This window comes from Glossina fuscipes, unplaced genomic scaffold, assembly GCF_014805625.2.
Source record: "Glossina fuscipes isolate IAEA_lab_2018 unplaced genomic scaffold, Yale_Gfus_2 222, whole genome shotgun sequence".
Taxonomy (NCBI): Eukaryota; Metazoa; Arthropoda; class Insecta; order Diptera; family Glossinidae; genus Glossina; species Glossina fuscipes.
The window spans coordinates 2,065,533-2,079,913 of record NW_023998565.1 but is presented as its reverse complement, the minus strand read 5'-3'; the positions used below and the strand labels follow the sequence as shown (position 1 = coordinate 2,079,913).

Here is a 14,381-nt window from a genome sequence, read left to right as displayed (position 1 = left end):
CTTATTTTTTCGTTCAGCCTAAGAATTCACTTTGTTCAATTGTAGTAAGAACAACTGTAAATGGTTAAACTAAGAAGAAAAAAAGAATAATTTAACGAAACGATAAACTGCTATCATTATTTAAGATTATTTTCATGTGAAATTGAAGAATTAAGGATCGAAAAATGTACACTTAACAGACTAAAATAATTTTAGCTAGCAATGTTTATTATATTAGGCAAATTGCGTCAAATCTATTATTTGGTCGATGCTAAAAATTTAATCGATTCTTGACCCATTAAAAAATACGTAGCTAAATGATTAGAAAAAAAACGGTAATTTGAGAGGCTTTAGTTTAGTTGGTTAAATATATTTCAGATTATTAAATATATCTTACATTTATTATATTTCTACTTCCTTAGAAAACTTACGTCAAAAATAGATTTCCTTTTCTTCAGTTTGACCGTGCTTTATTGCTGAGATGGTTGTAGCTGGTGATGAAGATGTTGATACTGAAGAGGTTGAGGATGCGCTGGCTACGATGCCTTCACGTAAAATTTTGGTATTGTCCGCCGCATTCGGCGCTATAATTCTACTAGAAGCAGAATTACTTGTATTGGTATTAGTTCCACCGCGTAAAAAACAACGTTGATCGTAACTATGAACAGAATCACCGATTACATGCAGCGAAGTGTTGTTTATATTCATTTGAGTTTGAACTTGTTGAATAATAGCAGGTGAGCTACCAGTACGTGCGTGTTGGGATCCTGTTTGAGGAGTTATAGGACGTTTATCGGCCAATTTCAGTGGAAATATTTGGGTTATTCCAGCTGACGAAATTGTGGAATGTGAACTGTTTGCTAATGGTGCGGCAATTGAATTAAAATTCATCGATTTATCCACTTTGTTGGGCGAGAAAGAACTTGCACTACTTACGGCTACAGATGAAAGAGATGATAATTTTATCGGGATTTGTTGTTTTACAACGTTAGATTGTACTTTTGGGGCGTTAGCAGCACTCAATAGATTGACTGGAGGAGCTTTGGATATAGTTGAAGCAGTACGCCATTTATCTTTGCGACGGTCGACTGTATTTGAATTTGCTGATGCTACGGTAGTTGATCCTACAGTATCCACTGAAGTCGTAATTGTGCTATCATTAGTAAAATCAGTACCCTCAATATCCATAATACTGCCTGTTGTTAATTGCACTAAAGGACTAGATAGCATTAAAGGTGTATTCGGTGATAACAACAACCCCTGATTAGATAGAAGCTCCATCTTACGATACAATTGCTCACGTTGTTGTTTAATGTCTTCTTGTTCCATTTTTATTTGCTCTTGTATTTTATCTAAAATTTGCTTCTTTTCAGCCAACTCTTGTTCTTGATGTTCCTTTTGGCGCATCCACAAGGTTTTTTCTTCTTGTAATTTATCTTGCAGATTACGTAACTCTTCCAGCTGGTCGTTGTGCGTATTAGGGGCCTTTGGATTTTCTCTATACAGAGCCCACTGCAATTGAAGGCTTTGAATTGCAGTCATCTGTTGTGAAATTATGCAAAGCAGTGTGTGCAAATTATGGGTAATTTGCAAAAAAGCAAAGTTGTGATCTTTGGTATCGTTGATGTAGCTACCGCTACTTGCCGAACTTTCTAAATTATGTTCGGCAGATAACGTAAATAGATCGGTTGCATGAGAGGAAGGTGATAAGGGCAAGGCCGTAACTGAAGTGTTTTTTAAGCTCTTTTTCTCTTCTAATTCCTGCAGGCGAGGAGTCATTATTTGTAATGTATATTTGTTTATATCACGAGAAGTGAAGGTATTCTTGGCCCGCTTCTCATCAAACCCTGCAAAGGTTTCTGCTCTTTTAGGTAGGGTAGGTGACAAATACGTCTCGCTTTGCTTCTCCCCCACTGAACTAACAGAACGAGATACTGGTTGACCTGTGGCTGCAGTGTAAACAGAACCGGCTAACTGGCTTATTTCTTGAACTGTAGTCAACACTTTCTTCCATACCTCACTTGTATCGCAATCAACACCGACACTGATGTCTTTATAAGATCCAAAGGCTGCCAAAAATTGGGCAGCATTCATATTTGTAACTGCGTTGGACTGTTGCTGTTCTACGTCATGAGAGGTGAAAAGTTTTTGATCGTTTTGAATCAAATTTAAAAGCAAAATAATTTTTTCTTCTAGCAGCAAAGCCTGTTCAATGTCTTTTTGGCGCATTTTTTCGATGATCTCGCGCTTATTAACACCAATACGTAACTTTTGCTCGACTGTGTAATCCTCTGCTTCGATTATATCGCTTAGAGGGCAATCTCGTACGGCTCGTCTAATCGATTCTATCCATATATTTTTATCCTTAGGTTTCTGAATTTTCAGTTCATACATTTGAACTGGATATAAGGGGTTTGAAGAAATAATGTAGATGCCACGAGACTCAGTCCCAGCTTTTTCGCGAATTAACAACTTCTGTAAAGGCACTACACCGGCCTTATGTTCGGGCGTAAAGAACATATACTTGTTGTGAGCGGAATTCTCAGTAAGGAAGCACAAACAATCAGTTAGTACCATTACTAAAACCGACTGTATCTTTGCTCGCCCCTGCATCAGCGTAGCCGAGCCTTCGAACTTCAGCCGCCGACGCGATTCGACGGCAACGTCGCTTTTTCGGAAGGGCTTATTCTTATAAATTGCGAATGATTTATTGTCAATGCAATTACAGATGTCAATTTGACGGTCCCTTAATTCCTTTTCATCTACGCATGCATTCACATCAAAAAGCAATTCTTTGACTAGAGACAAAGCCTCTTGTAACTTTTTTGTCTCCAGTTCGTCATCACGGGCACTCTTGAGCAAAGGATCTATCAAGAGCGGGTATTTAGTTAGACGTTGTGTAACAAACAAGATGCACTCTGGAATGCCTTTTTTCTTTAGTAATTTATTTGTTAGGCAATGCCTATACCACGCTAAAAAATCTTGGTTTGTCTCGCAGGACTTATAGAGTTCTAAAGCTGTTCGATAATTAGCACAAAATTCACCGTAGGCCAAACGCAAACGAATCTTCTCCAAGGAAAAGAAATCCAATAATATGTTAGCTATGCTGTCAACAACATGCTGTTCCCTTTGTTTAAGACGCAATTTCTTTAAAAAGTCTGTATGCAATTCTGTAAGCTCAGTTAAGCGGGGAAACATTTTATTGCAGTTCAAGCTTGGAAAATGTCTTTCTAAACTTTCCACAAACGCTTTCTGCATAACCAACAAAGTTTGGCAATGATGTTTTTCAGTCATAATAAATTCGTAAATGTGCTCTTGACGTTTGATTTGCTGTTCTTTCATTGATTGCAATATATCTCTTGGAACACCGGGTGACCAAGAATCATGCTCTTCCAAGTCAATAGCCAACACACGATCGGCGCCTAAATCATGAGCCTCAATGCGAGCTTCATTTGGGAACTCCGATTTTATTAGCGGCGCATCTTCGCTGTAATTTGCCGTCTGATCGGGCCCATCATAGTAATCGAACATAGGACTGCTGTCGGATTTTTCACCCTTTTTATAAACACTTCCTACTTTTTTACCTTTGCATTCAAATTGATGGTCTTTTAGGGTGTTTAGATTAATACTCACACCGCACATATCACACGAAATAATCTGTCCACCAATTGTTTTCATTTTAGTTTTGTCTTTCTTTTTGCGAAAAAATAACGAGCCCCTTTTTCGACGCTTATCTACGTTATCATACACTTCAATTTTCGTATGAGCCCTTAATAGACTTTGGTTTTCATCTTCACTATCAGTTAAATGACGAGCAATTACTTTAATCTCATCTTTCGCTACAATTGACGAAGTAGAAATGCTTTTTTGTAAAGGTATACGACTTATAACATCAGCTGCCAAATTTCGCTTGCCTGCCATTCTTTCGAAATCTCGAGCCAACTCAGCCTCGTTTAATGAATGCGTGGAGATACCTAAAAATGTGAACAAACAAAAACAATGTGAATATTAAGTAATTAAAACGTTTGATCCACTATTATTTCATGAGAACGACAGATAGTTGATGCCGGTTTGAATAAATTATCTTATTATCCAAAAATTTTTCCAACAGAAATCTCCGTGTATTAAATTTTTACTTGCTTCAACTGTGTGAATCGCACCATTGCTTTTATTGATTTACTTACCTCCAGCGCTGTTACGAGCAGAACGTCGACGTTGTTCGGTCACACGAATTGCTTCTTGTTCCTCACTGTCCAAACTCGATAGGCTCATGCTCTTATTGGTGCTATCAACAACCGGTGCAAGATCATTAATAGCAGTCCACGATTTGCGGCGATCAGCGTTTACTGAACATTGCTGCGGTTGACGTTGCTGAGCCATTAAAAAGTGACATCCCAGTGAACCATTAAAAATTTTTGAAGATCCTCCGTTGTGAATAAATGAATTCAAATCTGGCAACGAAGCACTAAGAATGGAAGAGTGGACCAAACCGCAAGTGGAAAGACTATCGTACATTGGAATACTTGAGTTTTTCATTTGCACCACACTTTCACGTATGTTCTGCAATTGTGTCAATGTGTCTTCAAATATGCTGTTGTATTTGAGAGCATTTGCAGCACTGTGGTGGGTAACATTAATAGTGGGTATCATATTACTGCCAAAAATATTATTATTTAATAAATTATTCGGATGTGTGCTGCAGTTGCTGGTGCTGTAATTGAGACTTGAATTATTAACTGAGGAAAGTGTTGTTTGTGTGACTGACTTGTCTTTTGTCATAGCTTGCATTTCTTCCTTTTCCTGTGGTGGTATTAAAGAATTGCAGTCCATTTTAGCGATATTATTCTCCAAATGCGTTGCGCACGAATTTAAGTGATCATCTCCCAAGTTAATAGTGTCCGCAGCCTTATAGACGGAAGAATCATTAACATTAAGAAAATCCGTCACTACATCATTATCACTATCGTCACCAGTATTGCTCTGCAATGCGCTGTCCATATTAAGAATTGCGAATGTGTTCCCTAACACTTATACGATTATTATTTTTCACCGAATTCTAAGAAACCTTGTGGTGTAAACCACCTTTTCACTCAACTTCAGTAATTTTTTATACCTTTTAAAATACTTCTAATCTACACTTTTTTACATTTTTAAACTTCCTTACAATATTTTTTCTTTTGGATGTTGTGTTAAGACAAATCTATTACTTCTTTAACGTTGAGCAATTCTATGATTCTTCAGCAAAATTATGCATTTCTTTTTCGGTTATGGAAGTGCCAAGCTCGAAAATTCCTACATTTGTATCATATTTTTGTTATACTATTGTTTTAGTTCTACTGCACCAACTTACAGCCAACGTATCTAACGCGTACACGTACCGTAAATCACAATTGAGAAGAGAAAACTATGTAACAGCAGACAAGAAAACATTAAATAAAGAGAATACCCTAAGCACGACAACATAAAAAAAATAATTTTCAGCCTTTATTTAGGCGGATTTACTAATGCAAATAATATGCAATGATGTTTCAAGTTCACAACGAATAAACCTATTTTGCCTTTTACATTTAAAAAAATTCAGTTAGTGTATTTTGATTCCTTGTGGATAAATAAATATTGGTTCGCGTTAAATTTCGCTGATTGTCGATAACCGATTGTTGCTTACTTTACTCTGAAAGTATGTTTGTGAAACGTAAGCCATAATAACATTTTTAAATGACCCGTAAAGATAACATAATGAAACAATGACATTTTTTAAGTAACTTTTAAAATATGAAATAAATCCCCTTATCTATTCTTCATTTTTTTATGAAATATTACATTTTATGAATCAAAATGATCAAATATATAATGTAAACAAAATTGCTTCTTCTTCTGCTACTCAGCGATTCAATAACTGAAAATTCGCTGATTTGTGTAAAAAAGACTCAATGTGAACACAGAGTTCTTCATTCGAGCCTTAGTAAAGTTGGAGATAGATTTGATACATAATATTATTATTTATTTATTTTACTGTTTATTTGATTAGTCTTTTTAATTTGCATGTTATACGTCCGCGACGTTATCTATTTGTCAAGAATGCTATTGTCACGAAGACCACATAAACTCAATTTGCGAAGTGTGGGATGGCGGATAGAAGAGGTAACATTCTGCCTCTTGAATTGAAGGAACGCCTACCCCAACACACATTGTGAGCATTAAAACCATCATATATTAACGCAGATATGTCGGAGCTGAAGGCTATTAATTGCAGAAACATTACAATTAAGTGAAATATAGCAACTTATCATCAAGAGACCCTCAAAGGAAGTGTGACCTCAATATTGGCAAAACTAGAGGTGTAAGCGAATGAAAATTTATGAGATATAAGGATCTTCACACCACCGTTTCTTGCTCTTCTTATTTCGTGGTGTTTCTTGTTCTGAATATATCTTGGTTTAGGTTTCTTGTTCTTCTTATTTCTTGGTGTAGGTTTCCTGTTCTTCTTATTTCTTGGTTTAAGTTTCTTGTCCTTAAAATCTCTTGGTGTAGGTTTCTTGTTCTTCTTATTTCTTGGTGAGGGCATAATTTCAAATAATTCAGTTGTTTTTTTTTTTGATGTATTGCAAATTTTTTCTCGGCTGCCTTGCACAAACAGTAAACAGTTTCTTTTGCCTTTTAACATGATTTCGTATTGAAGTTTACATAACAATTGTTAGTGTATTTTTAAGGTTTCATTTTTGCACATTTTTACAGGGCTTTTTATCATAATTTAGTGCAACATTTAAAATAATAACGGAAATTTCTTTTTTTTTTGCATAAAGAAGATTTAAAATAAAATCAATGTATATGTCTTTTTCAATTTTTTTTTTTTATTTTTTATTTGTTGATGCCTAGTAAAAAGTTTCAATACTGAACTAAGTTAAAACTTCTGTGTACGCATATAGATTACTTTCATTTCTATCCGCCTGAGTGGCCAGTAGGCAAGAGTCTCGACTAGCAACTCAATGGTCGTGGGTTCAAATCCCAACTGCGGTAGAGTTTTTAATAAAGCCGAAAGCCTTAGATGCTAGTGCTTTTAAGAGTTTAGTTTAGAATTTATTCTCTGGCTAAATTTATAATAATAATAATAATAGTATCATTTCAAATTTTTAAATTTCAACGGCAGGCGCACATTTTCTTTATGTTCGACTCTTACATAACGTTTCGGGTTTTACATAACTAATATAAAATGACTCACTCGATTCACAGTCATCTGAGAGTAATTTAAACGCGCGGGCCTGAAATCCACCTCGATTCACAGTCATTTGAGAGTAATTTAAATGAGCGAGTCTGAAAACAAACAGGCAAACAAGAGGATGTCTATTTCTATTCACAATGGACGTTCGATAATTCGAATGTGTTACTATAAAAATTAATAATTAATCGAAGATGATTAAATATCAGAAACACTCTATCCTCTTTCTCTTTACTTTGGAGTCGAAAATGTGTAGATTTATTGTATCAGTTTGCAAGATTATTGTATCGTTTTGGCTTATAACATTTTCTGCCTTAAATGTAGCACACACAATGATCGCGTTATGCGTTGCGCATGGCATACGAACTGTCAAAATAAAATTGATTGCATGATAATTAAATGTAGATGAACATAAAATCTATATTGTGTTGAACGTGACAGTCGTGACAGAAGTTTTGACAAACTTTTAAAATTTTTGCGTGCGTTGTTTTTGGAAAGCAAAACAATGATGAATTTTTCTGAAAGAAAAAGATCGTGTCTTTGTAGTAGTTATTTACACTTACTGAAATAACTTTACTGCAACAACAAAGAAGAAAAAATTAAATTATTTAAAATAAAATAAGATTAAGTTGCATCGGACCGCAAAAACTGGCTTGCAAAAGTGAAGAAAGATGGAGGAACAGTTAATCAGGGCGGCATATAATAGCCAAAAACTATGCAACAAACGCCTGCCAGGCTTTCGAAATAAAATGGTAAAAGAAAAAGGTTGGGAAGCCACATGGAAGAAAGTGGGCATATCCAGTGGGCATTTGTGAACAAATTCACGAATATCATAATTGCATTTCTATATTTTTCGGTGGAAAGATGGAAAGTCGCTAAATATAATTTTTGGAATGAATGCTTTACAAAATAGACATTCGACGACAGTAGGGTTTGAAAATGGAATTGCTCAAATATGTAAACAAGACAATTAAGGAACATCATACATAATTTTTTGCTTTATAAATGAAAATTTTTTGGTTATTTACATTTACCTTTTTTTATTAAAAAAAAGGATTTTTATTTAAACCTTCATGGGGCCAACGTTTAAGGTGAATTTGTATTATGCAATTTGGAATTTGGTCAAAATAATTTTTTAAAACATCGCGGAGATTAAAGGCACTTCTGGTAGCGTTATTTTTTGATGGTCTGTTTCCGTAATGTTGCTGAGTTCTGTCTACAGAATCTATCTTTTAGTTCGCCGTTCACTTGGGGGTGTCCGTATGTATTCAGGAATATCAATCCTATTATCATAACCTATATAATTAAATCTTTCCTAACCATCTGCTTTGTTTCAAACGTTTTCGTATAAAGGTCAAAGCGGAAGTAGGTGATATTAAAGATTGCTAATTACTTTTACATATTTTATTATTAAATATAGTGCGAACTTATCAGGATTGATTAAAATTGTCTTTTGCTTCCACAAACCGCTTTCCCTTTCTTGCTTCTTTCACTTTAAAAAAGCACATTTAAAGAAATTTTTCACTTTACTAATTTTGAACTTCTCCGTTAATGTTTATGCGAAACAAGCGCTAAAAATATGATTGTTTCTTAACAGCGCAGGCAAACTATGTGGCCAGACGATTTTGCGTTATACGTTAGGCAACACAATCATTGTGTAGTTCACTTTTGATGCGAAACATACATCTATGTACTTAACACCTGTTACTATTTTTTACAATCATGAATATCATAAAATTGCAGCAGCGAAAATAAAGGTTTTTTTTTATTATTTACTGTTTAGATAAAATATAAATTTTGAAAAATATTAATCTTTAATAAATATTTGGATAATGCAGGTGGGTCGTTCGTGTTTTATTAGAGAATATGAATTTTAATCGACGAAAATCTTTATGAATATTAAGTGTCTTCCGTATAAAAACATAATTTCGTTATTAAAAATAAAATGGTTCAAAAAATTCATTGTTTTTATTGCAGCTTTACGGCTTTACGATCGGTATTGCGATAGGGTTGGGTAAGTTTCCAAAATTGCATATAAAGTTTTTGAAAGATTAATTTTTGAGTTCTGTATATATATAAGTGTGCGGGTCGCATTGTTTTTATGTGCCGGGAGTGGCGCCAGTGGAGTTTATTAAGGGGCAAAAGATTGACGTTAAAGCAGTTAAAATGACTAGCAGCCGTACGCAATTGCCGTATGCCTACTATTCCTTACAATTCTGCTTGCCTAAGAATGGCACACTGGTCTTTAAGTCAGAAAACCTAGGGGAAGTATTACGTGGCGATCGAATTGTCAATACTCCATATGAAGTGCAAATGGCTGTTAATATAAATTGTAAATTGTTATGTAATAAAAAGGACAATACACCATTAAACTGGGTGCAGCCGCAGTCGGCTCTGGTAGCCAGTCGTATACGTCATGAATACTTCGTTCATCTGTAAGTTTTCTGTTTTACCGGAGCAAATAAATTGGCGATATTGTCTTATTCTACTTTCTATGACAGATTGGTGGACAATCTTCCGGTAGCTACTAGAATTGTGAATTTAAATAATCCTTCTGAAGTGACTTACGAGCACGGCTATCGTTTGGGACAAGTCGATGGAGATAATGTATACATAAATAATCACTTAAAATTTATATTGTCTTATCATATGCATACAAAGTAAGCTATAAAAGATTTTGTATTCTTAACTATTCTGAAATATCGCACTTTTACAGAGATAAATATCGCGTGGTTGGCTTTGAAGTTGAAACAGCTTCCGTTAATTATAAAGATATTAAATTCGAAAGTGATAATTGCAATTTTCCGGACAACGCACGTCCCCAATTAGTTAATCCTAAATCTAATACACAGCTGTATTTCACTTATTCGGTAGAATGGAAAGAATCTAAAGTCAGTTGGGCGTCGCGGTGGGACATTTATTTAGGGATGAAAGATGTACAAATTCATTGGTTCAGCATTATCAATTCGTTGGTTGTCGTCTTCTTTTTATCCGGTAAGGTGGTTATGAAAATGTCTTGGAAATATAACACATTATGAATCGTGCACGATCAACTCTACTATTTATCTCTATAAGGCATTCTTACTATGATTATGATACGTACTTTACGGCGTGATATTGCCCGTTATAATACCGACGATAATATTGAGGATACATTAGAAGAAACTGGATGGAAATTGGTTCACGGTGATGTTTTCCGTCCTCCTAGAAACACTCGGTTATTTTCAGCTGTCATAGGTAGCGGCATACAAATATTTTTTATGGCATTAATTACCATATGTATGCAGATATTCTATGCGTAAATGTTACTATTTATTATAAGAAAATGATTTCAGTCTTTGCTATGTTGGGTATGCTTTCACCATCTTCACGAGGCGCTCTGATGACGTCTGGCATTTTTATGTATGTGTTCATGGGCACTATAGCTGGGTATTTCGCCGCTCGGCTCTATAAGACAATGAAAGGGCGTGAATGGAAGAAATCTGCCTTCTTAACTGCTACTCTTTATCCAGGCATAGTTTTCGGGTATTGTTCGTCAAGTGAAAATCGAAATTTTCCGATTTGATGAAACGTTAATTTCAATTTCAAACTTTCGCTTTTCAGAACTGGCTTCTTTTTAAATTTTTTTATATGGGATAAACAATCTAGTGGAGCGGTTCCATTTGCAACTATGATTTCCTTACTTCTACTATGGTTCGGAATCTCAGTACCCTTAGTCTACTTGGGATACTATTTTGGTTATCGCAAACAACCTTATCAGCATCCGGTACGAACTAATATGATACCACGACAAGTGCCCACCCAACATTGGTACATGAATATTACGTTAAGGTATTAAATGACTTTGAAATTTGAATTTCAATATACGCTGATTGCCTTCACCTCTGGACTGTATATTTCAGTACTCTAATGGCAGGGATACTACCATTCGGTGCCGTATTTATTGAACTATTTTTTGTATTTACTGCTATTTGGCAAAATCAATTTTACTATTTATTTGGTTTCCTATTCCTCGTGTTTTGTATTTTAGTAGTTAGCTGCGCTCAAATTTCCATTGTTATGACGTACTTTCAATTATGCGGTGAAGTAAGTTTCGTTAAATTAAATGTATCTTGATGGATTCTAAAAAATTTTCATTTTTAAATTATAGGACTATCGTTGGTGGTGGCGCAGTTTTATTGTATCCGGCGGATCCGCTGTTTATGTTTTATTTTACAGTGTATTTTATTTTTTTACAAAGTTAGAAATTACGGAGTTTATTCCTACGCTTTTATATCTAGGATATACGGGTATGTATGTAGATATACATATTGGTCTATTTATGAAAATAATGTATGTAAATATATAAATATATAAAATATATTATATGTGTATGTATTGTCGTAATTGAGGAGTCTTAAGAAAAATTGTGGAATTGGACATTGAGATATCTAATATCAGTGGACTGTATGACTAGATAAACAAATTTTTTTCTTAAATTAGTTCTGATATACGCAATTCGATTACACATATCTTGTAAATGTAGTCAGAATATAATATTATATATACAAAGAATGCTATAATATCCACGACGATTTAATTAATTGTTATTGTTATTAAGTTTATATTTAGTTTAAATGAACGACGGTTAGTTTTACAATTTGCTTGATATAGCATTTAAGTCATTTTGTTTTGCACGTCCACGAACGGATTAAAATTAGATAAATACGTCTTTCGTGGCAATATTCAGTAATATATAATAATTGTCCTACATATATATCGTCTCATCTTGCGATATCCAGTGAAAAAAAATCACACGTTGTCCTTTTTGTCTTTGTTTAAGCAATCATTAAGATATAAAGTATTCAAATACTTATAAGGAATTTCTAATTTTCACCATTATAAACACTATTAATTGAAAACCTTTTTTGATTAATTTGCCAATTTTTTACAGGTCTTATGGTGTTAACGTTTTGGCTTTTAACAGGGACAATTGGCTTCTTTGCTGCTTATAGCTTTATACGTAAAATTTATAGTGCTGTTAAAATTGATTAATGGCTTCATAGTGTATACTTCTTACCCGCCAATCTGTTTCTTACAGATAATGGATGCTTCAAATTATTTACACTTAAAAGAGAACAAAAGAAACCTCTTATAGTAAGAGTAAAATTTATTTTAGCACTACTTTCCGAGCAAAACTTGTAAGAATATATTTCTTAATAATTTTATTGATATAACGAAACGAACAGCTTAGGGTTTGGACACAGTGGTCTTGATTGGGATTTTAAGCTTGAAAGGAAAATTCGAATGCGCTGAAAGTAATAAATGCAACTTTAAAAAAGTAATCACGCTTAAAAAGTAATCAAGCCATGTTGTGTTCAAGACCTTGAAATTGTCTTGCAAAATAAAATCAAATTTATCAAGATTGGCAATTTATGTAATAAAGTTTTTAGCAATTGTTTATCTTTATCCTTTTTCTTATAATTTTCGTTGGATATATTTTCTTAAATAGCAAGTTTTGTTCTTTTAGAATACATCTTCATAAGTTTATATGTCTTTCATAACGTTAATATAATATATCCACACTTGTTTTATTTTTTATTAAAACAACGCTTAATTATTGTAATTATAATCATCCCAAAAGTGGATATTTACTGTAATCCTCATGCTTATAAACTTTCTTACAGGAATTTTTTTTTAAATAGATGTCTAAAAACTCTACGCTGTATTTATAAGCATAACTAAATGAATACTAATTTAATTTAATTTGTTCTTTTTATTTCTGTATAAAAATTAACCTAGAATAAAGATAATTTGCTGAAAATTGTAAAATTTGAAACAAAATGATAATAGACTACATATTTTTTTCATTCCTTTAAACGTGTGCCCATATATCGCGGTATTTGTTTGCTGTAATAATGACTATACTCCGAATTTACACTACCAAGAAGTGTTAGTTGATGTCGTATCTTGGCAAACGTCTCCAGTTATATTTAAACATCTAGATAAAGCCTCCTTTGTAAAAATATTTATAGATATCCCGTCCAAAATTCTGTCTTAATTCTTTGCTCAGTTGTGTGCATGCTTGATTTAGATAGGCATTTAATTGCATGAAAAATGTATGATTATCTTGAGTGTTGCAACAACTCGTTCATTGCATGTTTTGAGTACCTGTAGAATATGATTATATATGGTTGGTTGCAGGCCAGGTAAAAGTTTTACTAAAACAAGACAGGGCCGCTTCTGAGCGTCTTGATCTTCGAAAACTTGATAGCACCATTTTACTTGCCCTTGAAAGTTCTCCATCAAATGATTGTAAAATAAAGCAACAAGCAGCTGCTGTTGTGTGATAGATTTAGCAGCCTCCAATTCCAAAGTCTGCTTCTATTGCAGAGCGGTGTTCTGCACAGCTCGATAATACTGAAGAAGTTGAGATTTTCTATGAATAGTATTATATATATATAACTTGATTATCTTGGCTTGGTTCTACACGTTTCTGTTGACATTCTTTTATACTAGCCAAAAGTCATTGCTGTTCCATACTCTGAAATGTCTGATAAAAATTTATTGACTTTGGACATTTTTTCGGGATGCGCGACTTCATTGTGTTCATTTACATTAACTTCCGTATATTCAACTTGTATAAAGCATAAGGAAAATACATTATATCAACGCCTATGACGTAGTTAAGGTTGATTGGGTGAGAAACAGAAATGTTAACAACTTTAACACACAAAACTTGAGATATACTTAACAATTTTAATTTCATAGATTTTTATAATAACCAAAGGTGGGTCTTTATATTTTTATTTTGTTTGTCTAATTTTTTGTGATAGATTTTGTTTAAATTTTCAATTATTCAATTCGAATTACTTCTTTTGCGCTTTATTTATAAAAAAAAAGTACTATGCATTGTGAACAGAGAGAGAAGAGAGTTGCAGAAAGAATAAGTGGTAGAAAAAAACGGTATCAGTTCTGTTAAATGGAATGAATTGAACCAATTCTATTAAGCGGAATGAGAATTTGCTACGTCTTTTAAGCGGAATGATGTTTCGAAAGAATTTCTTAGAGTGTTCAAAAATTTACTATTTGTAATAAATCAAGCCTGCTGTATACATTATTTTGATTTTATTAAACATACATTTTATTATTTAAACATTATTATTATTTATATTATTTAAACGTTCATGTAGAAGTTTTTCAAAAT

The 14,381-nt window shown here is 33.6% G+C and overlaps 2 protein-coding genes across 4 annotated transcripts; one reads left to right on the top strand and one right to left on the bottom strand.

Moving 5' to 3' along the window:
- Positions 1-326: 326 nt before the first annotated feature.
- Positions 327-5,244, bottom strand: LOC119642331 (rho guanine nucleotide exchange factor 18). 3 transcript variants are annotated; one of them, XM_038041459.1, is made up of 4 exons: positions 4,950-5,243; positions 4,745-4,884; positions 4,164-4,690; positions 328-3,953 (listed from the first exon to the last, which is right to left on the bottom strand). In XM_038041459.1, exons 2-4 carry the CDS (start codon positions 4,807-4,809, stop codon positions 412-414), a joined length of 4,134 nt encoding a protein of 1,377 aa, XP_037897387.1. In that variant the 5' UTR covers positions 4,810-4,884; positions 4,950-5,243; the 3' UTR covers positions 328-411. The 3 variants fall into 3 exon arrangements, with proteins under 3 accessions (XP_037897386.1, XP_037897387.1, XP_037897388.1); XM_038041460.1 differs by having other exon boundaries at positions 703-839; positions 916-3,953; positions 4,745-5,244; XM_038041458.1 differs by having other exon boundaries at positions 327-3,953; positions 4,745-5,244.
- Positions 5,245-8,905: 3,661 nt separating this feature from the next.
- LOC119642396 (transmembrane 9 superfamily member 4) lies at positions 8,906-12,978 on the top strand. The gene is made up of 11 exons (XM_038041548.1): positions 8,906-9,033; positions 9,173-9,209; positions 9,276-9,630; positions 9,697-9,855; positions 9,912-10,189; positions 10,271-10,474; positions 10,531-10,720; positions 10,799-11,026; positions 11,098-11,281; positions 11,346-11,484; positions 12,129-12,978. Exons 1-11 carry the CDS (start codon positions 9,028-9,030, stop codon positions 12,227-12,229), a joined length of 1,881 nt encoding a protein of 626 aa, XP_037897476.1. The 5' UTR covers positions 8,906-9,027; the 3' UTR covers positions 12,230-12,978.
- Positions 12,979-14,381: the final 1,403 nt, after the last annotated feature.

Excerpts from the sequence above, each read along its gene's own strand:
- LOC119642396 (XM_038041548.1), top strand. Across the intron at positions 9,856-9,911 it reads TCTTATCATATGCATACAAA|AGATAAATATCGCGTGGTTG; the intron begins GTAAGCTATAAA and ends GCACTTTTACAG. Across the intron at positions 11,282-11,345 it reads ACTTTCAATTATGCGGTGAA|GACTATCGTTGGTGGTGGCG; the intron begins GTAAGTTTCGTT and ends TTTAAATTATAG.
- LOC119642331 (XM_038041458.1), bottom strand. The coding sequence starts at position 4,977 with ATGGACAGCGCATTGCAGAGCAATACTGGTGACGATAGTGATAATGAT. Across the intron at positions 4,691-4,744 it reads CAAGCTATGACAAAAGACAA|CACCAGCAACTGCAGCACAC; the intron begins GTCAGTCACACA and ends TCTCAATTACAG. Across the intron at positions 3,954-4,163 it reads TGCTCGTAACAGCGCTGGAG|GTATCTCCACGCATTCATTA; the intron begins GTAAGTAAATCA and ends TCACATTTTTAG.